Source organism: Clarias gariepinus, chromosome 23 (genome assembly GCF_024256425.1).
Source record: "Clarias gariepinus isolate MV-2021 ecotype Netherlands chromosome 23, CGAR_prim_01v2, whole genome shotgun sequence".
Classification (NCBI taxonomy): Eukaryota; Metazoa; Chordata; class Actinopteri; order Siluriformes; family Clariidae; genus Clarias; species Clarias gariepinus.
Window position 1 is genome coordinate 10,945,035 of NC_071122.1, and position 26,184 is coordinate 10,971,218.

The 26,184-nt window shown below is 36.8% G+C and overlaps 1 protein-coding gene across 1 annotated transcript in view; it reads right to left on the bottom strand.

Moving 5' to 3' along the window:
• The window catches only part of dock3 (dedicator of cytokinesis 3), a 271,714-nt gene that overhangs the window by 168,086 nt on the left and 77,444 nt on the right, over window positions 1-26,184 (bottom strand). The window contains exon 3 of the mRNA XM_053483930.1: window positions 24,222-24,262. Coding sequence (XP_053339905.1) covers window positions 24,222-24,262 — 41 coding nt within the window. The remainder of the gene's footprint in view (window positions 1-24,221; window positions 24,263-26,184) is intronic.

Sequence of the window (26,184 nt, forward strand, 5' to 3'; positions counted from 1 at the left end):
TAAATGCCTACTTTCTGTAAGCTGTTAAGTTCTTAACGACCATTCCACAGGTGCATGTTAATTAATTGATTATGGTTAATTGAACATGCATGGAAAACATTGTTTAAACCCTTTACAATGAAGATCTGTAAAGTTATTTGGATTTTAACAACATTATTGTTGAAATACAGTCCTGAAAAAGGGACGTTTCTTTTTTTGCTGAGTATAGTTAAACATCGCAGTGCTGTTATGCTCTATATCAGAACCCATGGAATGCCTGGAACTTACTGTTGACTTTGAACTATGTTTGCAAGCACTTGAGCAATTCTGCCACATGAGCCGTAAAGTCCACTCAAAATTTTTTTTACACCAGCGTTGGCAAACCAGAACTCCGTGTGCACAGTCCCAAGGTGGGGATCGAGCTCTTGTTGTGCGAGGCAACACTGCTAACCACTATGCCACCGTACCCCAATTGGTTAAAGTGAAAGCAAATTTTAGTGCAACAGCAGACAAAGACATTCTAAACAATAGTGTTTTTCCAATTTTGTTTCCAAAGTTTCAAGGAAACCCTCATTTGATGTTATGGTCTGGTATGCACAAACATTTTAAATACAGTGTATTGTTGTTGCTTAATATGTGTTTAGAGATTAAAGTCTAATAGTCTGATACTTGAATATAACTTCCACATCCACATGGCCACATTTTTAAAAAGAATATTTTATTGAGAGCAGCAGCAGCCCACTTTCATAGATTTTGATGGGGTAGCACAATGTTAAAAATATAGTCTTGAACAAAATCACCACAAGAGTCTAAGACACTTGACCTATGATATCACCTACTAGCCTACTAGTGAGTTTTTTATTTCCACTGCCGCAGTGTGTGAGCTTATATCGTTAGCAATCAGGGTTGCCAGGTTTTAGCAACATTCTTACATCCCAAAAACCGAGCATTAGGAAACAAAGACAACATTTTTCTTCTTGAAAATCCCTTGATAATCCTTGATCCCAAAATCCGTTTACCAAAATAACCATACCTGTTACAACAGAAATGGTTCTATATCCCAGCGACATACTGTCTTGCATTTATACTTTGCCTGCTATTTGTGTTGGTAACGATATTATGTACGTCATCTTGTAGTTCTTTAACTAGCCAAAATAAATCTCTGCTGTAACTACGTCGTACAGCTGTATTGCATTCTGGGACTGTCTCCGCTACATCTATGTTAGATTTCTTATTAGTATGGCATTGCTGAGGGAAAAATGTGACTAGAAAATGATGATTGAGAAATTAATTTCCTACTCCTTTGTAACATCTGCTAACAATGGTCCTGTATAATACCAACGCAACCATTTTTTCCTCTCACAGCACTAGAAAATAAGCGTCAACATTACTAAGCATTTCACATATATACAGAAAGCATATTTAATTTGTTTCAGTCTGGAGATTTCCAATAAATGTTTCTGTTTGCAGCTTCCAGTTTTTTCTCTCACTATGGTTCATTAGTTTTACTTTAATCTGTTCCATTTTTGTCATCCATGTGTCCTGCTGCTGCTATCTGTACTAAAGAATAAATGTCCCGTGTTTGTTTGGGTTCTTCTGCTGGTCGGTTTGCATTACGATTGTGATCTACCCTGCATTTTGTTTTGTCTGACTTGCTGCCTGTACAAACTGAGATTCATGGATTGGACAAAATAAAGCTTATTACAGTACCTAAATACAACCACGCCATTTTCTCAAATGTTACATCTACATTTTTATACTTTCATGTGTACACATTTTTCAGCAGGTTAAAGTCATTTACTCCTAAATGGAAAAGTTAAGGCATGCTCTATTAATCACTAGCTGCCCAGAACTACATGCACATTACCTAAATCTACTGTAGGCTAAATGCTCTAATTGGAGCACAGTTCTGTTCCTCATAGTGCTAATGATGAGTTATGTGGACCATTTTCTACATCTAGATAAAGCTGTTCTTCTAAATGGCAAACTATATAAATGTAAATCCTCATCCTTAAAAAGAATTAAAATTTAACAGGTTTTTTTTTTTTACTGTGCGCTTTAGAAAAATGTTATTCAGCCATTAATTACAAAACTACTTTAGTAAACAAAGCTAAAAAGTCTAGATTTTTGGTTGAACTTTTAAATTAATTATTTGATAATGGCAAAAACACTGACCTGCTTTACACATTCCACATAATACCAGTAACAGTACAGAATTATTGGAGTGAATAAAGCAACACAAAAGTGGTGTCATTATTATTCCCCAACAGTGTGTGTACTTTCGGCTTGCCATACCATTTTGTTAGTTATTGGATTCAACTGAAGTGTCGGGAGAGAGTATAATCATCCAGTATGATTTTATAAATCAATCTGATGTGAGCAAATATGGTGTCTTTGGGTTAGTTTGGTTTTAGTTGTTCTGTCATGCCTCCATGTTTTTCTCACTGGGATTGTTCAGAGCAGTTAGATTTCTTTATGGAGTGCTGAGTCAGTTGTTGTTGTAGCTGTACAGGTCTCGCAGGAATTCAGCAATTTACCCTCACAGCAGCGTTGAGCAAATCAACTGACGTTTGAAGAGGCTCTATTTTCACAGTGAGCTGAACTAGAGTGAATCCATTAATTTGTAATTGTTTTCCAAATGCAATATTTATCATAAATGGTACACAAATTTAAATGATTTAATTTGGATTAAAGAAGAAGAAGAAGAAAAAGAAGAAGCAAAGGAATGTAGAAGGAGAGTAGCGAATGAGTCATAGTCAGTATTTTTACATGATGATGTGTCTGACTAAGGCTACGTTCAAGTTACCAGCCTTGAATGATACCATTTCCGATATTTTACCCTAATGCGACACAGATCTGAGTCATTTTTGTATGTAGTTCTAGATCAGATACATATTCGATACACGGTCATGTGAGTTGAATAAGAACGGTCAGATCCGTGTATTTTTGCCTTTATGCTTATGTGGGGCACTTCATGACATGAGTCATCACGGGCGCAGCAGGGAGTTTATTGCAGTGTTAGCAATAATGTAGCTGCTAAAGCAGCTAAAGCGAGGTGTCTTTCTTCCTTCTTTTGAATCGCAACAAATACTGATTAACTGCTTGCTGTCCTCCACAGCTGAATCCTGAGCATATTTTTATATTAATGTAGCCTAATTTGGTTAGTTTGACTAAAAATAGACATTTAAAATTACATGTAAATATTAATACTAAATATTATTACTAAATATGATTTATAAACTAATATTAAAGTCACACCCAGATAATGCGGTTGGAAGTCGAGCTACCATTTGCATATTTTACTTAATCAGACAGAGAAATTGGCCTAGGCCCTCTGCCGATGCTTCACAGTTTCCGCCCTAGGCTTTGACCCGGAAGTGAAACAAAATGTGTAACAGGGACGAAGCCACTAACAACATGGTGGTCTCGTCGGCCTGTGGATAACTCCTGTGACAATACTACGAAGTTGAAAGGGCCATACCGCCACTTATCGTATTCGAGCCGGACATGCTTTGATCGATAAGTCAATTCTTCATGCTTATACAATGGGACAATGACACTAGTCCAATTAAATGCCTGAGTCATGCTATAACTGTAACATACGAATTAACTTTTCATGTAAATATATTGACTGATGGCGTACTCTGTAACAGCCAAACATCTTCATTGCCACAGTGCCACTGCGCACCATAATACAGCATAACCTGACATGTTATGAGGTGGCTCAGTGGTTAAGGCATTGGACTATGGATCGGTGGGTCCCAGGTTCAAATCCCATGACCACCAAGCTGTCCCTGTTGGGCCCCTGAGCAAGGCCCTAAACCCTCAACTGCTCAGATATGTATAATGAGGTAAAAATGTAAGTGGCTCTGGATAAGGTCTGTCAAATACCTACAGTAAATGTAAATGTACAAAGCTTGCACATCTGTGTTTCGCTATCGCAGCTTTGAGATACTCAGGCCAGACGTCCACAGAGCCCCAGGCTCATTATGACTGCAAGCTCCTGAATCATAGATGGCACTTCCAATGGTTTCATTTGGGGCGTCCTAATTTACTCACCGTCTAAAATCCTTATTTCTGCATGAGAAGTCACAGTCTTTGGGTGCCTTGCAAAGCAAATAGCGGCACACTGGTAGATTTATCAGAACAAATCCAAATGCCAATTGATTAATCTGGAACGCATCCTTTAATCCGTTTCACACAGAGGATAACTCATGCTTAGTTTTGGCCAAGTTTGTATCTACTGTATGTCACTATGAACTTTTTTTATTAGAATGATAAGGTGTTTGTAATAAATGTATATAGGAAACTAAATAGATTACATTGACAGTCAGTATGTGAGTGTGTGTACCAGTCCAAATATATAATATAAATAGATGGAGAATAACCAAGGACCACACAATATTACTGAGATACCTTGGTGCTGAATTGATTTGTATCGTGATTCTGTAAGTATCACGATTTTGTAAATATCCTGACTCAAAATTACTCCCAAAATTTTTTACCACCTAAAATGCAAACATATGTAAGTAAAAAATATTTTATTTACATTTTTATTTTAGCAGTTAATATTTATCTTATTAAAATGTTTTTTTTTTTATAAATTTTGTAGTCATGTATTGCCACACAGGAGAATTGTGCTGAATCGATCTTTTCCCCCAACTCTAATAAATGATGAATAAAAATAATTAAAAAAATACCTTAATATAAATTGGATTCTATGCACACTACAGAGATATTACACCCAGTGGGTATTCCTATATTGTATTTAAAGATGCATAACTTGATGTTTGAATAAGCTTTTAGATATCAGTTACTACACAGGGCTTGGTAAGTGGATTATACTGAAAACTGTTGTCTATGCATGAATTTAAAACCAAATTATCCACTGTAAGTTAAATGAATAAACTAAGGTTAAAACAAATCAAGTCAAGGTGGTAACAAAAAAATACACACATTTTATCCATGAAGCTAAACAAAGGCTAAACAAAGTCAAGGGATGCGTGTTGTTTCATGGTTGTGTTTTTTCATAATTTTTTTTGTTTCATTTTTTACTATTATTATTTTCATGACATTTCTTTGAGCGGTTTTCAGCAGTAAGCCATAGCACCATGTAGGTTAGACTGCTTGGAATAATAAATCTATGCCCTCTATTAAAGATAGACAGTGGAGAAAGAGAATGGAGATAAAACAGGCTGTGTGGTGCCCAATGCCCCACATACCACCATGTTGTAAGAATCAGTAAAGCCTGAATGGGAGAATTAGTCCAATCAATCCCACCTGGACACTCTAGGGTGCCTTTCTTTTACAGAATCAACCAGGATTCACTTTAAACAGGTGCAGGATGCACTAGACCTCAGTACAGTTTCTGTTTTTGATTGCTGTCTGAGTTCTGTTCTTGTCACTGTAAGGTCTTTCCAGCAAAATTATTCCTTAGATAACAAAGTGAGTTATTTCCTGTACCCTCACTCCTGCTAGTCCAATTATAAAGGAATGACACTGTCACCTTAACAATGGACTCATTGCCTGCTGGGCTTCAGGCACTAGTAGTCACGTCACTTCAGGCTGTAGTGCACTGGGTGTTCTGGTGCCTTTCTATTATGGCCAGCATTGACTTTTTTGCCAATTTGTACTGCATTAGATGTTCTGTGAGATTACACCCAATGGGCTATCTTTTGGTCCCCACTAAGGGCAAGGGTGAGCCTTGGCGGCCCATGATTTTGTCACCAGTTTGCTAATCAATGTTGTTTAATTCACGTGGTGGTGGTGGTGGTAATGATGTTATTGCTGATTCGTGTACAGGGTAAAAATAATCTCAGCTAAACAACACTGACCTATTGTAAATAAACAACTAGGTGTAATTTACAGTGTAAGGCAGTGTGTAATTCTTCTTAGCCTGGTATAAATTGGTATAGTGACACAGTAGTTTCAGGGTTTTCAATTAACATTCTGAGGTTGGTTTACTGTTACTGTGGAGTTTCATATAGTACAGTTCTTTCAGTGTCCATGTACGTTTCCTCCAGGTTTTGCATTTTAAGGGCCCCTCCAACAATACCAGCAGATGGCCTGCCTATGTAATACTGCCCCTATATGATGTTGAGTGCATGAACATGTGTGTAAGCATCACGTGTATGTGTAAAGGTGTATTCCCACGTTACACCATAGGCTGCAGATGCATTGTAACGGGTTCGACCCTATGTTGCATGGGTGGCACCATAAAGCATGGACACGACGCAAGGTCTTACAAGAAAAAAGGGTAATTGGGAAAAATGGGGAAGGAAAGGGTTCAAGAACGGAAGGATGAAAAGAAAAGGAAGGGAAGAATGCGGCTACATTGTGAGAGCTGAAGAGGTGCGGGAGCACCAGCAGTGAGCTCACGGCTGTCCTCATCGCGGCGATCAAAGGCCTACTCGCCTTTTTGAAGTCCCTGGGACTCACACCGCTTCTTAAAGTCCAGTCTCTGTGTTTTATAGCGCGGGAAGAAGCCCGGGATCATTAGCGCAGATGGCTCACCAGCCGTGTCCAATTCCGCGGCCCCGCTCCTTCGCACACCTGCAGATAGAGGAAGCCGTCTATAGCAATACTGATTTGGGCGCATGCCTATCACAGGTGCACGCCGTGACACTGCCCCACCCTTATTTCCAAACTCAAGGTCGCCACTGGCACTACCAAGTAAGACCCTAGCCTCGTTCGGGACTCAAGGTCCGTGCCCCTGTGCCCTCATACTCCACCAGTGTAATTGGTTTGACCCTATGATGCACGAGCGGCACTATAAAGCACGGACACTAGGCGAGGTCTTGCGTGAAAAAGTTTTATCCTAAAAAATTTATCTAAAATTTATTTAGGATAAATGGGGAAAGAAAGGGTTAAAAATGGAAGGATGGAAAGAAAGGGAAGGAAAGAATGTGCACGTGCAGTATGGTGGGCAGTGCCCTGCTGAGATGCAGGCACAGGCTGGTGAGCGGTGGCAGCATGGGCCCGCGTGGACAGCAGCTCTTGGGTCACCATAATCTGGCCCTATTGTGAGAGCCAAAAGAGCCGCGGGAGCTCCGGCAGTAAGCTCGCGGCTGCCCTTATCGTGGCGATCAAAGGCGTACTCGCCTCTTTGAAGTCCCTGGGGTGCGTTTCGTTATTTCCCGTTGCTTGCCGCTCTGCTGTGTTCTGTGTGCGCACATCACACTCACATTGCGTAGTAAAGTCCAGTCTCCCAACAGACCCCGAGCTACACCCCCCACTGTGTTTTAGCGTAGGGAGCAGCTCGGGATCATTAGCGGGGACGGCTCACAAGCTGTGACTAATTCCGCGGCCCCGCTCCTATCACCTGCAGATAGGGGAGGCCGCCTATCTAGTGAGCGAGGAGCGATATTAATTTCAGTCACAGGCGCACCCCCTGACAGTCATCTTAAACAACATTACAGTATGTCTCCTTAGTAATTGCTTCTAAGTCATTCTGCATTGCTTCAAATCATGGTTTTTAACGTGAGTGTGAGCTTCTGCCAAAACACTGATAGGTTTATGACTCACCTTGCCACTTTGTTTATGGTTAACACAAGCTACGAGGCTAAGTATCTTCTAACATAAGGCTGAATCCCAATTTTATCTTTAAACCCTGAATAAAGGTGTACATGCATGTTATTCACAAGTTCTGACGCGTGTCTTTTGTTACACAGTGTCACTGACGACTTCAGACGTTTCGTTGATTTCTTTGTCTCTTGTTTATTTTCAACATCAAAAACTACGGTTGTTTCTTGCATAAATCCACTGTAGTCACGACAAGTCGCTTGCTGTGTTCTGTAGCTTCGATAGATTACAGTTACAACAACTTATTTTTCTGTATTCCTTTTAGCTTACTGTCTCACGGTCAAAAGCTTGTGTGCTCCACACCTTTCTGTATCCTTCCGTGTCTTAACAACAACTAACAACTAACGTGCGTGATAGACATGGAACTGCATAACTGTGGGATGATGTCACCTTTTGTAAGGGCCATATTACCTTTTGTAAGGGCCATTTTTCATTCTTGTGATTTGTTGTTATGTTTATCTTATTTCAGTTTATTAGTTAAGCATTAAGCATTAATATGGCCCTTACAAAAGGTATTGGTATGCTCAACTGCTCAGATGTGTAATGAGATAAAAATGTAGGTCGCTCTGGATAAGAGCGTCTGCCAAATGCCTAAATGTAAATGTATGTGGAACAAGGGATTTTAAACCCTAAATAGCTCACTAGCTTTCCATTTGGAATCTACCACAAAACAGTTAGTTAGCTGAGGCTATTCTAGAGCAAAGTATGTGGAATGTAAAAAGAAACTTAAAAGTTGAGACTGTCCACCACCACCATTGTTTATTCTCCTTACCTTTTGTCTACATAGTACCGGCATGAATTTAAAACTACTCTCACTCCTGCGTTTAGCTCTCAAAAACATGAGACATGAGCATTACTACGTCCTACAGAAACAGGTAATTCTACAAAGAAGAAAGTGGGGTGAACACTTTGAGCTGTTACTAATCTTCTTGCTCCCAGCTAGATTGTACTGAAAACTGTTTAGGAACAAGGAACCGGGGGAGGCAAAGTAGAGATAGTGCTGCTCCCCTGCCTCCATCAGAATGATCGGTTAGCAGAAAAAGGTCAACGTTGAGCCAAATAAGAATAGCATTTACTGCTTCAAGCAGATGAAAAAAAAAAAACAGCCTCAAAAGAGAAAAACAGCCTCTGCATGTCAAAACCATCACTGACAGCCTTTTATTCTCTCTTTCATTATGTGGGAAGAAGAAGAACTGGTGTATGCTTAATAATTCAATAGTATATAAACAGTCTGTATAGGCCTTGTTGATGTCCCGGAATACAATTGTTTTCACTTTTTCATTGAGGAGGAGGAATAAATCAACAAATACAATTACTGTTACAAAGACATCGTCCTACGCACTGTTTTTTTATGTTGTATTATAAAGTTTAAAAAAAAAAGGGTAAAGAAACAAGGAATTATAGTTAAAATTATAAGGTGATGATTTGGTGCATAATAAGTATTGTGCTCTGCAGCTCTTTCGCATCTCTCAAATAATATGTATGGTAGTATGGTAAATGGGTCTCTAAATTGTCTCTAAATCTAAATTGCTTCAGGTTAAAATATGTGTCCAGTGCCCTTTAGTGGGCAGTCATCTTTTCCTGGGTCACCTTCTTCCATCGTGTTACCATACGTTGTGGCTAGTGTACTCTGGATAGGTTTAACCTCCACTGTGAGGAAGGGTTAATTAATTCATTAGCTTTTACAGTGGAACCTCGGATTGCGAGTAATGCGGTTTGCAAGTGTAGGTAAGGTAAAGTGCAGGTTAATTTGTTTTATTTTTACTTAATTTTTTGTATCAATTATTTTTATGCAATAATTTTTTTGGGCTGTGGACCGAATAATTTGAGTTTCCATAATTTTTAATGGGAAAATTTGATTTGCAAGTTTACCAGTGTTTTGGAATATGAGCCCACTTCTGAAACGAATTATGCTCGTAATCCAAGGTTCCACTGTATTGAATTGACTTAATACAATAGTGCCACAGTAGATGGTCGGGTTGTGACACAACATCACTAACCTGTAAATTCTACTGTATATTCAGATCTGGATGTGGCCAAAACCAGAACCCTGCCACTGAAAACAGAATGCCAGCTCTTTCAGCATGCCACATCACTCAAGTTTATAATTGCCTTTAACTAGATATGCCCGATTGTGATGCTGTGTCGTGACCTTAAACAGGGCTCAAACAGTTCATGCTCAAAAACCCTTGAATTTGGCTGAATTAAAACAATTCTGAAAAAAAGAGTGGGCCAAAATTTCTCCACACATTTTTTAAATGAAATGACGCAAAATGTTGCGATGTGAATGACACATTGCCAAATATTGCAAACACTTAATTGCAGTTGTTGCCACCAGGGGGGACAATTACTTTTTCACATACAGTGGGGCCAGACAGGTTTAGACAGCCTTTTTCCCTTAATGAAATTCGTAATTAAAAAAACTACCCGGTTTATTTTTGTGTGATATAAAAATTTGTTTTATGATTTGAATCATTTAAGTGTGACAAATTTGAAATAATTTAATAAATGATGAAAATATTTTTAAAGCACTGTATTTACAAAACAATTTTTCCTCTTGTGGTTAATTTAAACCACCATGACACTAAGCAGGCAGTTACTACAGATAGACTAATTTATATTCATGTTTCCACCTTGGCCATTGCTTGTGCTCTGCATATTCATAACTTGTTTAAAATATGTTCTAATTATCTTCATTAACCTCTAAAGCATAAAGGCTTGCTTACATGGCATCCTGTCTAGTTTGCCAAATTGCAGGGCCTCCAAGTGGCGCAGTTGTAAAGTGCTCGCCTTATCATCCGGAGATCGCTAGTTTGATCCCCAGGTGATGCTGTTATCTCTCACAGCCGGAGGCCTAGAGAGATCTGATTGGCCAAGCTCTCTCAGAGGGGAGGGATAAGAGGTACTTTATGCTCCCACATTAATCACGGCTCTACAGTCAATCAGGGGCATCTGTGAGCTCGCGCACGCGGAAGGAGCGGCTAGCACTTTCCTCCGAGTGTGTATACTGTGTAAGTTCGAAGGTCGGCTGGCGTCATGAGGAATTGGCCACGACTAAATTGGGGAGGAAAATCAGGGGAAAAAAATAATAGAATTAAAAAAAAATATATATATATATATATATATATATTGCCAAATTGCAGAAATAGCCTCTGCAAAAAAATAAATAAATAAATAAACAAAAAATAAAAAAATAATCCATTTTGAGTGGCTGTCAAAAAGCACCATGGATGTGGTTTAAATCAATTAAAAATCGCAAAAGGTGCTGTGTTTAATCATTAAAACGCAGTAGAGCTTTTACTACTGTATAATCAAATAAACTAGATTATTTTAGTTGTGTTTATTTACTACATACATATGCTGATATAAAACACATCAAATGATAACATGTAAATATCCTGTTAGAATTCCATATAAAGTTATAAATAAATAAATAAATAAATCAAGTAAAAATCTGATAGAATTCATCATTTTAATTACCACTCTTTTTTAATGATGAACATAAGCTGGACGTTAAAGGGCTGTCTTGGATATTACAAAGATAAGATCTTTTTTAAATTCCTAACTCAGGCTGATGTTGATTAATAGCTGAGCCGAGCGTGACTAACAGCCTGTCAGGTTTTTCGCTACATCTCCAACGCCCTCCCCACTTGATCCCTCTCCATGTGTGGTGGTGGGGTTGCATTTCTGCTACCGTAAAGAGTAATGATCTGCTCTAATAGGCTAGAATTCATCTCTAGAGCCTCTAGAGACTGATGGAGCCTGGCTTAAGAAACCAGAATAGAAACTGTCAGCAAAAAACATACCCAGACATTAGTGGTTAAAAAAAAAAAAAAAACATACACTTCTTTTACAGTAAAACATAGGCTACATGTGGCAAAAATAGGTGATTCATCAATTCAAATAGAGCAAGCACATCTTTCTTGTTTGCTATCCATGAGAAGAGGCTAGACCCTGAAAAGCAGCCTAGGAAAATGAATGTAAGGTTTTTGTTTTTTTTTTCTTTTCATTTTTGACTAGGTTTTGGCTCACGCTGCGCATATTATGACAAGGTAGTGAATTTGGAATTAGGTCCTGTCAAGAATCATCTTATCAAACTGAAAAAAAAAATCATAATTGCATCTGAGGTAGTTTTAATCCGTGTTGACTGTAATAAAATGCAGCAGGAGCTATTTCATTAAAATTTATTAAGGTTCAATTACATTAATTTCTTTTGCTTAGCACGGTCCGATCATAGCATAGATCATGATCATCTTTTTGTTGACCCCTGGATAAATGTCTACTTCTACTGTGCAAAAGCCTGCAGCTATCTTATCACAATTAATGTAGGGCTGAACAATTGATCTCCTTTTTTTTAAATTAAGATTTTAATACACTGTAAAAACTATATTTTACTTTGATTCCAACTGATAAATTATGCCAATAAACAACTTAAACTGTAGCATGTAAAATAATTAATAAATAACCATGATTATATTTTTTAATTACTAAGCAAAAAGTCTAATAATTATATTTTTCAATAGTGCAGAGTCTACTACAAAAAGTATCATGGATTACGCTTTAGTGCTTACGTTGCTTAATAGCATGCTAGCTTCATTTGTTTTTTAATCTTTCATATTTTACATGAAACGCCCAATGCAGACACTTTCGCAGAGTTTTATTAAATTTCACTTTAATAAACAATACTTAAAGAACTTTGGAACAAGACATAACCCAAGACTGACACTTATTTGACAGAATTTCTCTCTATAATTCCCTGCCACATTAATGCAATTTTACTAGAGCTTGGATACAATCAAGGTTGAAAGTTTTCTCAGTAGACTGGAGCCACGATTGGACTGCCTGCTTCCAATCATGTATAAATTGTATAAAATGTATAAATTGCTTGCTTCTCAGAACTTCTTTATTGGGCTAAACATGTGGAAATGGCTTGCAGCGAGGTCAACTGTACATTGTGTGTACAGTTTCCACAAACAGATGGGTAACTTGCACATGTTGGTGACAAGTTATCGAACGATTTTTAAGGATCAGGCGTTTCAAACATTGAAAGTTCCCGAGAACGACTGCAGTTGGCTCCGACACCTCGGCTGGGATCTCTGTTCATGGGTGTGAAGCCTTTTTTAAAGCGTTTGCAATATTCAGATGTTTTACTGTGGCCAAGAATCTCATCACTGAACTAGGATTAAAGTCTTCTGTAAAGTCTTCGGTTTTTATGCCTTCATTCACAAAAAATTTCATCACAAGTCCCAATTTGACTAGAATGCCACTTGTATAAGGCGTTGGGTTAAATGTTACTTTTCATCATTAGTCAAGTGATTCTGTCATTTTACAAGGCATTTCATCACCAGCAAAACTCCTTTTGCTTAACATGCATTGTTCAGACTGCTGACAGGACGCACTGCTCACTTGCCAATCAAACACAATCCTATTGTTTACCTTATTGTATAGTATCTATGCTAATATTAGAGCTGCTTATTTTTCTGCCAGCATAAAAAATAATTTCTTGTCATTTTGTCTGAAAATAGGACAATAGAAATAAGATAATGTAAAACAAAAAAGTTTACTTTGGTACCCAGAAGTGATATGAACAGAACTTAATAAACTTTGCATTTAGTTGTACTTACAGCCAAGCCACTGGGCGATTTGCAGGCTTTATTAGAAAAGATTTAATGTTTAAAGTTATCTCAAATATTATGGTAAGCTAATCAGAATAAAGTTATTTTTCCTGCTTTACAATTTGTGCATGTACTATGCTTGCAAAAGTAGCACAACCAGATGTTTTCCTGGTTTGACCAGATGGTAAATCCGCCCAAGTTCTTACTGCGTAACATAAATTCCCCGGGGACAATCTTACTCATCAGACTACACACAATTAAATACAGACTCTTATTTCCTTCTAATTCCATCATTTGTAACTCACAGGATGAAGAGCTGTGCACAAAAAAAGACCCAAGGCAGATAAACCATGACTTCTGTTTGGCATTCTTTTTTTTTTTTTTCTTTTTTTTAACACAAAAAGTTTTCATTACAAATTTTAGTATCAGCAATGAAAGGAAATTTTTTTGTTTTGTTTTAAGATTAACATTAACTGCCAAGTTTCTTACTATTTGGTATGCCCCCTTTTTGGTTTAATATAAGTTTGCAATTGAACTGAACAAATTTGTTTACAACCTAATGATCTAATAGATAAGGAATAAGATTGTTGGAAAATCTGACCTTTTGAACAAAGTTAATTGAGTTAACACGACTAGTAAGACAAATGTATTATAGCCTAGTTTACATATAAATTGTGCAACATCTTGATTATTGAATAGTTCATATTCTAGATGAGTGAGTAAGTGACAAAAAAATTGTGGTAATATTAACTTAATAGGCATATTAATTTGGCAAGGGTACAGACTTCGGGACAACATTGGTACTGTATTAGACTTGTTTTTGAACGTGCTGAACAAATGACACTAATAATTTAAAAAGAAACTATGTTAATCCCAAACCGAGCTAATGCTTGAGCGTGACATAAGCTCTGGTCAAACATTGTGTGCTTACCGCTGGAGTGCTAGGGAACTGTTGATATTCATAAATATGCATACTTACATAACAATAAGTGGTGAAAACAATATTGGACAACAGCAATTTACCAAAATATTAACTTGGAAAGCAGCCAAAAGGGCTCAAAAAAGAAAGCTTAGTGTCTGAGATCTGTTCTGTGGAAGTGGAAGTGATGCAGTTTGGATGCTTTGCAAACATTCTATTACAATACAGTAATTTGAGAGCTAAGATGCATCTAATTGTCATATTTCCCAAAGGAAAGGAAACAGAGAGATAATATTACAACACTAAGAGATGCATGGCATGGATACACATGCTGTGTGCGGAAAGATGTTGTGTCCTTCCCAATCCCCAGTCAGAATTCTAGTCCCCTGTGATAAACCTAAGGGACAATGGAAGTGGTCAGACGATGTTTTGAGGTTTTATGTTGTGTTTGGGCCGTTTGTTCAATGTTATTTCAAAGTTGGTTTATTAAAGTAATTCTAACTTACCATTGGAGTGCTAGGGAACTGTCGACTGTGACAGTTGTGATCATCAAAACATCATCAATTACAATGTTAGAGTTACTGTAGTGCTGGGAAATTTTATCTAAATTTAAAAAAAAATCTCTGCTAATATAATATAAGGAGCATTCAAGACAAACCATGACTTGTGAAATTTGCGAACAATTAGTGAGTGGAACAGCTGATTCTCGAAAATCAATGGAAAACTTGAGGAAGAGATGCGCCTGCACAGAACACCACTTGCTTTTGCACATTACAAAAACTCCCTCCTACAGTCTTGACCTTGCTCCAAGCCACATGTTTGGGCCATCAAAGGATTTCCTGGGCGGCCAGCATTTCAGACATGAAGCAGGCAGTGCGATTATGACTTCGACATAATGGGAAAACATTTTACCTTGATGGTATTCCAACAGTAGTGAAATGCTGGGATAAGTGCATTAATGTAAGAGGGAATTATATAGAGAAATAAAGGGAGTTTTTACTCATAACTGTGTCCGGTTATTCTGTCCTGTTTTGACTTGAACACTCATTGTACTTTGACATGTGTATTTATAAAGCATATATACAGTATAGTTTACCAAAAAAATATAGAAATGTTTTTGTTTAGTTCTAACAGTTCCTGTCTGTCTGCCTACAATAACCATGCTGTATAAAAAAAAAAAAACATTTTAACAATATCAGTCGGTCTACCTAAACATTCTGAAATCCCTGAGCTATGAAAATTAACATAAGCCTAATCAGTTTAGTTTGTAATCAGATTCTGGCTTTTAAAACACCATCACATCATCATCAAAACACTAATACACTCTGGACAAAGGACAAGGTTTTAAAATACTCAAATAAACTAATCAAAAACAGATATAATGAAAGGGTGTTAAGAGTTTTCCCACCTATGTTATTGTGAAGATTATTGGAGGGAAGAGATAAGAATAAAACTCCTGTTTAATTGACTTTTACATCAGATGCTAAGACAGCGAGTAATGTGAATGGTGCTGATATTTCCCATTATACATAAAATTTAATTTCCCACTATACAGTATATATAATTGGCATTAATGGTGTTTTTCCATAAGTAAAATTGGTTATAAAGTTAGACGTAGATGTGGATTGCCTTCAAGTGTAATTGGGATAAAAATGAAATTAAAGTTAAGTAGACCTTACAGTACATTGCTTTATATTTTTGGTTAAACATATTCAAGTTGGAGAAAGCCCATAGGTTTGAAAACTTGTGCTAAAATTTCACTATTGCAGAAGGTTTTCATACACTGCAGAAGGTCCAGTTAAGTTTTTACTCAATGCCCAAACCCCGACTAGTGGACGCCATGCCGGTCCCAAGCCCAAATAAAATGGGAGTAAAACCTGTGCCAAGTTGTGTGCAAACAGTCTGCTGTGGCGACCCCTCAATGGGAGCAGCCGAAAGTCCAACAACATACTGTATACAGTACTTGTATTATAAAGGGGTAATAGTTTAGTGTTCCATGGACCTCCTAAAAACGTCATGTAAAATGTGCCTTCATGCTTTTTCAAACTCCACTTCACACATCAGATGCTGCCACACCAACAGTAGGAAGCACTCAAGTCATCAGTCATGGTGATGGAGCAGGAGACAATGCATCTTTCCCCTATAGACTGGCATTTCTTCACACACTTACACTAAACCATCATCCAGCTGTCCACGCTTTATTTATGTTCTTTATTTATGTGCTCTATTTACATGAAAGTGTCCAGCATGAACATATTCCACTCACTAGATGATTTAAGCCTGTTTTATTTGAGAAACTACTTTTAGAAGTGTTGTCTATGAACTGAAAAGCCATATGGAAAAATCTCAGGAGGAAACTTTACAGCAGAAGCTATTTAAAGCTCTGAATGGCTGTAGGACTCACAGGACTCACACATTTGCATGTAAGCAGACTCTAGAAAGCAATAAGTCATGCATATTCATTAGTTCAATTAGTTCATTCAACTTTATTAACTCCTTAATACTAAGAGTTGTGGTGAATCCAGTGAATATCCTGGGAACACTGAGTGAAAGACAAGAATGCACACCTTGGATGGGATGTCGGACACATTCACACTTAGATGCAAGCTGCAAATGTACCGACTGGCATGTTTTTTTGGGGGGAAATTTGAGGGAACTGGAATTAAACCAAGCTCAGACTCAGGACCCAGCTACACACTGCGCCAAGTAATATGAATTTCCAACCAAAAAAACTCAATAAGGAATGCCCAGAAATGAAATCATACTAAAATAACCATCTAATGAGAATATAGTATATCGCTAATATATTGCCAAATGAATAAGCCATGTTGTGATTGAGTTGTAATTATCATGGTAATCATTAGAATTTTAATTTAATTTAAGAAAATGGATATTACCATGAATTATAAACCTACAGATTATACACGCAAACTACAGATTTAAAGTATAAATTAGTACTTAAACCCAGCACCAACTATTATTAAGCATTTAGTTGTTGTTTTTTTTTAGTTGTTTTTTTATTGTGTGCTAGAAATTTATTTGTGAATATAACTTAACATAGCCAAGATGCACTGAAACAATGGCATGAAATAGTAATGCATGTTGCGATTTCTCTCTTCTCTTCAAGCTGACATCTTTATATACAGTATGGCTTGATATTGGTTTATTTACTAAATAAATATGAAAATCCTCCTACAGTCCAAAAAAACAAGGGTAGGCTAAAATTGCCCATAGATTGTGAATGACTGTGTGAGCGTGTGTGCCCTATAACAGACTGGCACCACATCCAGTGTAAACCATGCTGCATGCCCCAAGTCCCCTGACCCTGTAAAGGATAAATGATATAGAGAATGAGTGAGTGAATAGAGAAAAAATTGCTAAAATAAATAAACATAAAAGGCCCAGAATATCAATGAGGAAAAATGGATAAAAACAACTTTGTAAAGTACATGCTGACTCTGCCTGCCTGACTAATCAGCTAAGTTTTCGTCAAGAATATTTAGAAATGTCCTAAAATTATTGGACAGAAATGTAAATCTAAAAACCACATCCAAGTAATGACACAGAACGTCTGGCCCTACAGTTCACTCGATGTGGGCTTGGCATGCTAACATGGGATGTTGGCTGTTGGCTGGCACTGGATGGTGACACTAGTAGAGATGGCGGGCACGTCCAGCATGGTGCTTTGAAGTGGATTTCACATCGTGCCTTCAAGCTTTCACCTGCTGGAATGTGTAAGATGGCGTGCAGAGCGGCACACCTGTACTTAGCCAAGGGCTAGAATTGGTAGGCAAACCTGAGATTTTGCTATGAAAAAATCTGTGCATATAATCATTACTCATTTTTTTTTTCTGTGGACATCATACATAACCGTGTAACAGGCAGGGTTAGCTCTGTGCTAGTACCCTGCAGCTGGTTACATTAGAAGAATGTAAAAAATCTCTCGGAGCCTAGTTAGAAAACATATCACAGTCACGTTTGACAAAATGAATGTAAAAAAAATAAATAAATGCACCAAGTATTAGCCTACTGTTTATGGAACCTTAAGGTAAAATTTACACCTACGCTCTAGCACACTGAAAATTGAATATCTCATTGAATTTACTTAATCCACATGGGTACATCCTTTTTCACATGATTCTGCTGAGTAACATTAACAAATGGTTTCATCCACAATGATTTCATCATGTATTTTCAAAGTCCTGAACAATGCATGCAGCCAAGGACATTGGCATCCTGCAACAACTATAATACCGCTACACTATTGTATCACACATATTGTACTTATGTTAATGTAATACTATAGTTGAACAGTTTGACAGCTAAATGTGATAGCTCAAAAACTTTAATTTTTGGATTTTGCAAATCTAAAAGTAATTTTCCAAATGCAGCAAGAGTATTTTGCACATCCACTGTATTCTTTGAGTCAGAATGGTGTTCAAAAAAACACAAATGTAAAAATATCTTGCCAAAATTGTTTGGGTTATATCAGTGTGCATTTTGCATAATCTGACTAAAAAGCTATACTGTAAATCCACCTCCCACAGCTTTGTCACAATAAATAAATCAACCTGCTGTTGTGTTTGTGGTTAGTCAAGTATGCAATTTAGTATCAGTAATACGTTGGCTGAGTTTTAAATAAAACTAAATACAGCATACTTTTTGATTTTTGATTTTGTAGTGATCCTAGGTGGTGTAGTGGTTAGCACTGTCAACTTGCACCTCGAGTTCGATTCCCGGTCAGACTCGATTCCCGTCTTTGTGTGCATGGAGTTTGTATGTTCTCCCCGTGCTTGGTGGGTTTCCTCCGGGTACTCAGGTTTTCTCCCACAGTCCAAAGACATGTAGGTTAGGTTAATTGGTGTTCTTAAATTGCCCACAGTGTGTGAATGTGTGTGTGAGTGTGTGTATATCTGTGTGCCCTGCGATGGATTGGCACCCTGTCCAGGGTGTACCCTGCCTCATGCCCTAAGTCTCCTGAGATACTGTAGGCTACAGGCCTAATACAGAATTAAGTGGGAATGACGGTGAGTGAGTAGTGATCCTAAGTGAATGTAGTAGCAGCAAATTAGATTAAGGAAAATGTTGCACATACTGTACTGTAAAATATTTTTAATTACAAAGATCGTTGAAGATCATAAGAAACATAAATAATACAGAATCTCTAAATCTTCAGTTTACAACATCATTAGCTTCCCCTTCTACCAGTTTTAGTTTTGCTTCAGTACATGACGACAGGTCACTATCATAGTACAGGAATTCATGATTTAACCAACAGCCTTATACACAGTCAAGTGTAAATTGCTCATATACAGTATGTATATTTAAACAATTTATTCATCCGTTTATTGCGGATGTTAAGCAACATATATGTCATTTATTACTACAAGAGTGTCTGCGTCATTTTCTTGGCTTAGATATTCTCCGAAAAATGCTTTGAACACATTTAAACCACTCACAGCAGCTGTCATGTGATCTTCACTTCACAGATCACATGACAGAAAGAAACAATGTAACTAACCTGTCAGCATGTGTCGGCTTTTGCTTAAAAAATCATGTTTTGCTTAAAACATACTTTTAAAATATGATTATATAGCAGTTTTAAAATTAAACATTTTTGTTGCCAAGAACGTTACGTGTCAGATTTTTTTTTTTTTTTCAAATTAAATAAAAGTCTGAAAATAATACCTCTTATTTTGCTGTAAAGTTTTTCAAGTTACTGTTCCCACCAGTGTCAACATCCTCATGTGATTTGGGATTGCATAATATAATTGGAAAATGATAATGCTATGTTAATTGATCAAGCTCTCAGAAGTCCCTAAGGTGTCAGTTAAGCTTCCAGCTGAAATAACTCCCAGACAAAGCATTTTTATACCTTAAACTCCTCCTCTAAACAGGCTGTTTCAGTGTCTATGTAAATGAGTAAGTGCTGAGCCATGCCCAGACAAGTGAAGAGCTGAGCAACAAAATTGGATTGGGTTTCTTTTTATAGGAGGTCACATTAGGGAATATCTAGTTGACATGTTTAAGCCCAGGACAATACTAAAATAGAAATAGAAAAAGCGAGGAATTATTTTTTTCACAATGCTAACAGAATCCTATTTACCACAAGTAGTAAGTTCACATCAATATACTGTAACTTTTTTTTACAACCTTTCTTTAATACCTCCCATGAGCCTTTCTCATTTATCTTCCATGGCAAAATCATGACATTTTTTTTTTAATACAAGACTCGCAGCAGGTAAAAAGCAAAGCCCATAGCTGCCATGAAAAAAAAAGTCCTTCATATCATCTCTACTGAACATAGTTATTTTTTTCTGGAGCATTTGTTCAATGTTTTTGCCTCAAGGCTTCATGAGGCAAAGCTTTATGCTACTTTAGACAAAGGCCCTCTGTATATTATCAGAGTATTTGCTTTAAAGGTCAGAAGAGGCACAACACTGTTCTCTCTGGGGTGAATATTGCTTGCATAAAGATAAACTGTTTGAAAATGTCAGTTCTTGGTTACATGGCTAGACATGACATATTTTATTTATATATAAAATGATAATATTGAGACCCAGTCTCAAAAAAGTAGTTTCACAAAAGTAGAATTATTAATAGACTATTGTTTTTGTACGGTTGATTATTTCATAAAATCAATTTTGTTATACTTATTTGAATATTATATGCATTTATACTCATAACAAAAAATGCTCTGATAACAATGTCCGATACTGCATCATATTATCAGTGATTGTATTTTATGAACAATAAGCAAAGCTCTGTGAAAATATCAAGGGAAGGAACTACAGTACAACATTTTTCTCCAATACAAGTTACACAATATAGCCTTTTATTGTATTTAAATAAAATCGTTGATAGAGAGCACAGGCACAGGGGCAGTGCAATCCAAAGTCCAAAGAGCAGTATCATTGAGCGTGAACAGTAAAAATGTGTTCAAAATTCCACTAAAGTATTCGTGAACATGCAGGAGTGAAGTTAGCATGAAAAAAAAATGTCATGCATGAAAGCCCTTGAGGTAATGAGAACTGAGCGGTTAAAACTTTAGGAGAATTAATACCGTACATGCAGTTGTACAAAGCAGGGGTTCCTTCAGCAGGGAGAAACAACTACACACAATCCCAGCAACATGTTGCTTTAAACTTATACCTGGCCATAGCTCTATGCGACAGATGGAACCAGCCATGACAAATGTGATTTGAGTAACTTTAAACCCATTTTCCACATTCCCAACCCTCTTGTTTGCTAGAAGAGCTTAGTGGAGCATGCTGTGCCCTCATCTTCCAAAGGCTTAAGCTCTGTCCGTGTCTAATTAGGTCAGAGAAATCATGAAAAGGTGCATAAAAGTCTTCTTGTCCTATGTTTGGCCATGAATGTTAGCAATGGCCCTCTGCAAACTTGCACCTCAAGTACGCTACATAACATTCAACAAGGTGTGATTCTTTCACCTAAAAAAGAGACAGCGTATGAAATGAAAAGGTCTAGCTTACCTAAGCTAAGGAAATTGTAAAAGGGCATGAATTAGTGACAATGGAAAAGCTAACACATTTTGAATAAATACTTTATTCATAGATCCGAATGAAAGAATTAGGGTTAAACATATAAAAATATTATTTTAAAAAAATTATAAAAAAAAAAAAAAACACATAAGGAGGGAAGTGCGGTGGATAGCCCAGGGTTCCAGGATCGATTTTGGTTTTAGGTGACTGTATATTCCACTCATGTTCACATTGGTTTCCTGTTTGTTTTTCTGATTGATTTTAAGCACAGTATGGTGATGTGACTCCTAACCACAGTTAAACTTTTGAATGGTTTTAAAGGAGGCCGTACGTCTATGAAAGACGTCCATGCTTATAGTCCACTTCAGTCGTTCCTGTGAACATTCATTGAGTGGATTCCATGATAGAAATTCCTGAAAATCGATGGAAAATTTGGAGCCAACTTAAGGAATTGATGCATCTGTCTGTGGGAACGCTACACACAATAATTTACCAACACTACTTGTGCATTACAGGAACTCAATTGAGAGTCATTACCACATCACCTGTATGGTTTAGACCTTTCTTCTAGCTATTTCCACATGTCTGGGCAGTCCTGAAAGGACAGCGTTTAAGAAGCAGGCAGTCTGATCATGGCTCCGGAGAAAAAAAAAAGGGAAATCATTCTACCTTGATGGTATCCAAGCACTAGTAAAGCGCTAAAATTAGTGTAATAGTATAGCTGGATATTATATAGAGAAATAAAGACAGTATTTACACTTGTAACTGTGTTCTGTTATTCTGCATAATCAAAAGTCCCAGTTTGACTTGAATGTTCCTCGTATAATGTATCTAACTTTCAACACAGTTTTTAAGCAATCGTGCGTAAAGTATTAGCAATAAGCTGAAACAGATGCTATTAGAACAATACACACAGTATTTTTGTTGCCTTTGGGAAGAAGTTGAATTTAAAAGCTTTGCATTCTGCTATATTTAAACACAGCCATGCAGGTACAGTAATGCTTCTAAGTTAATAGTTTACTGGATAAAAGTTCCAACAAACTCTAATAACCTTTTACAACGTATCTAGGGTCAAATTTAAGTTTCTGTGTAAATAATAAAGACTTTATTTATTTTTAGCTTAGATCAACATGGAGTATTGCATGAATGAAAGAGTTTAAAAGGGAGTAGGTAGTTTAGTAATTTAAAAGTCTAAAAATGCTAGTCAGTTAGCTAATACTATGCTAACTGTCAGTTTGTAAATGCAGTCTTCCCTCAGTAGCCGCAGGAGATTAATAAATGATAATGCTAGAAAAATGCATTCATATCCAGTTTGATAAATGAGGACCATTATTGTTAAATATACTGTCAAACACAACACATATAAAAATATAAAAATGTAGAAACAGTCTCATAGGACTAATGGCATTTTTCATGCCTTTAATGTTCCTGCATTTTTTTTTTATTGATTATCCTGTTGACATGGTCGCAAGGGGGGGGGGCAATGGGGGGCTTCCCAGGAGACTTATTGTATATTGTAGCATAAGATGGGGTACATCCTGGACAGGGTGCCAGTCCATCTCAGAGCATGCACATACACATACACACACACACACACACACACACACACACACACACACACAGTGGACAATTAGCCTAATCTGAATGCCTTTGGACCATGAGACAAAACTGGAGTAGCCCACCAAGAACAGGGGGAACATGCAAACTACTTGTCAAACCTTCTAATTCTATTCGAAATCTTTCCTTTTTTTTATCACGTTTTACATTGTAAAGCAAAGTTGACGTCATTAATATGCAATAATCTCCTTTGCAAATTTGATATTGAGATGTGTCTGCTACTTACGCTCTGTAAAGTCTTAATAATGGCTCTAATCTGAGGTGCTGTTAATTGGTGATTTTTGAGGCTGGTAACTCTAAATGAACTTTTCCCCTGCAACAGAGGTAGGTTTTGGTGTTGCGTTCCTGGGATGGTCTTTATGAGAGCCAGTTTCATCATGGTGCTTGGTGGATTTTTTGCAAATGCACTTGTCTTATACATGTCTTAAAATAACAACTGACTTTAACTTTAACTTCATATGAAACACACACACACACACACATATTATATATATATACAGTATATAATCTTTTTTCCAACTAATTTAAAGGCACTAATTCTAAACACATTTCTTCGCTTCGTATGCATCATGTCACCTTTAGAAGTACAATAAAATCAAACAATCAAAAGGAATTTCTTGTGAAATATCTGATTTGGCAGTTGCTTACATTCATTCACACATTGTTTTTTTTTTTTAACATGCAAAAAGAAATTAAAGCTTAAATATCCTTTTTAAACAGGGTACCACAAGTCTTAGAGGTCTTCAAAAGAGGAAATACTATTCCACTTAGATCATGCCCCATGCCCTATGAGGCACTCTAAATATTCATCTCATTTGAATTTCATTGACCGAACATCGAAGTATGCTGTACATGACATTGCTTTTCCAGTCACATATCACTAAAGTCATGCTATGCTAGTATATCACAGCACTTGCATTTGTGAAGATCTAAAGCTACATTGGAAAAACATTTGTGTCACACAAGCAAGCAAATTCATTCTGAAAGTAGGAGGAACTTTCTGTTTACCTTAACATTAGGTTTCCTGGTGGAGAATCCTCGAAACCACCCTGAAACAAAAAGATAAAATGTGTTTAGAGATTTAGGGATCTGCACACAATCCTGACAAACAGACTGGGCCAGATGCTGTGTTTAAAGTGTGGAAAGGGGATAGAGGCGATAAAAGGCATACAGTTTCCTACATCTACCTCATTGAAAGAGCCTTCAACAGCAACTAACTGTTCTCACATATAGCCGGAGTTATTAGAAAAGAATTATTAACATACTGCCTCCAGATCAGTACTAAGTGGCTTTGATCTAAAAGGTCACACTTTTCATGATACTTCAATAAACCATCGGGGTTATCTATGCAAAATTTCAATTAGCTGTAATACAATATTTGGTTGACCCTGGAAGGAGGCAGCAAAAAAAAAAAAACTGTCATCATCGTCCTCCGTCTCATCATCATCCACAAGAACAATGACAAAAATATCAGTGATACTGTTAATTTTATTATCATTATTAATGGATTATTCACCCTATTTTGATTGATATGAATGATTCAATTACTATTATTATTATTATTATTATTATTATTATTAAACGATTATTTCCTCTTGCTCCTTCGTAATTCCACTTACAGAGAAACGTCTATATACTCGTGGGGTCTAATTAGGAAGCGAGGTGCTGTAGATCTGCAATAATTTTAATATTATTCCTTTTCTCTCTCCCATTTTAAAGCCATTTTATATCACACAACGGGATAAAAGTGTGTAATATGCAGTTAGTAGCTGAAAAAGAAGTTTAAAAAGCACTTATTAAATCATGTCCAACCTTTAGCAGTAAAACCATTTATCTTTTATAAATGCAGGCAAATAATAAATGTTCAATTTACTGTACAAGAAAAGGCACGAACACCATTGTGGTGACTCACATGAGTATGAAATGAGTATTTCTCCACTAATGATTACAGAAAAATATTGGCTATAGAAATTAACGCATTTATGCATACATTTTTAAATGCATGTCCAGATTATTTAGGTCTTTTTCGCTTAAAATTGCAAGATATATGAATTTTGGCTCAGTTTAAATATAAAATATTAAACAGTAGATATACGGTATTTTACATGTGGCAAAAACACTATGACTGAAATAATAAACAAATAACTTACATTATATTGTCCAAAACTTAACATTCAGGTAAAAAATATGTAAAACAAATGTAAAGCAAATATCAATGTTAGATAATCTTGGAAGAGATCGCAAATTCGATTCCTCGGAGGAATATTTCATGAAAAAATAAGTCTTAAAATGAGCGCATGAGTGCGCAGACTCTGCATGAAAGAGATAGATTGGATGGTTGCAAGTTCGAATGTCAAGTTTCTGATGTAAATAATCATGAATTAAATCATACTGCCAATAAAACTAAATATTTACGAACCCTATAACTATATATACTAAACATTTTACATTACATGTTAACATTTGGCAGACACCCTTGTCCAGAGAGACTTACTTTTTCATCTTATTATACATCTGAGCAATTGCCTTAACCAATGCCTTAACCACTGAGCTAGCCCTGCCACACAGTTGACCTGTTTTGTGTTGTTGGACCATAAAAACAGACCAACAGACTGCCAATTCATTTGTCAAAAAAATTGACCTAATATTTATAATGTCATACAGTACAATAAGTGCAGCTTTGGTGGTGCAACAGCTCTGCACTGACTGTGTGTTTTTCGGGAGGTTCCCTGACTCTTTCCAACCTCTCAAAACATAACTGTACAATAGTTGGATTGGATATTGCCCTGTGTGAATATGTCTAAGAATGTGTGTGTATGCATGGTGCTTGGCAATACTTTGGCATCGTATTTAGGTTGAATTCCTGGGATAATGAAGTAAAGTGGTCCTAGGCTAGGCTCTGAGTCCACCACAACCCTGACCGGCATAAGGAAGTTACTGAAAATAAAGAATGAACATTCTACAAGAATGC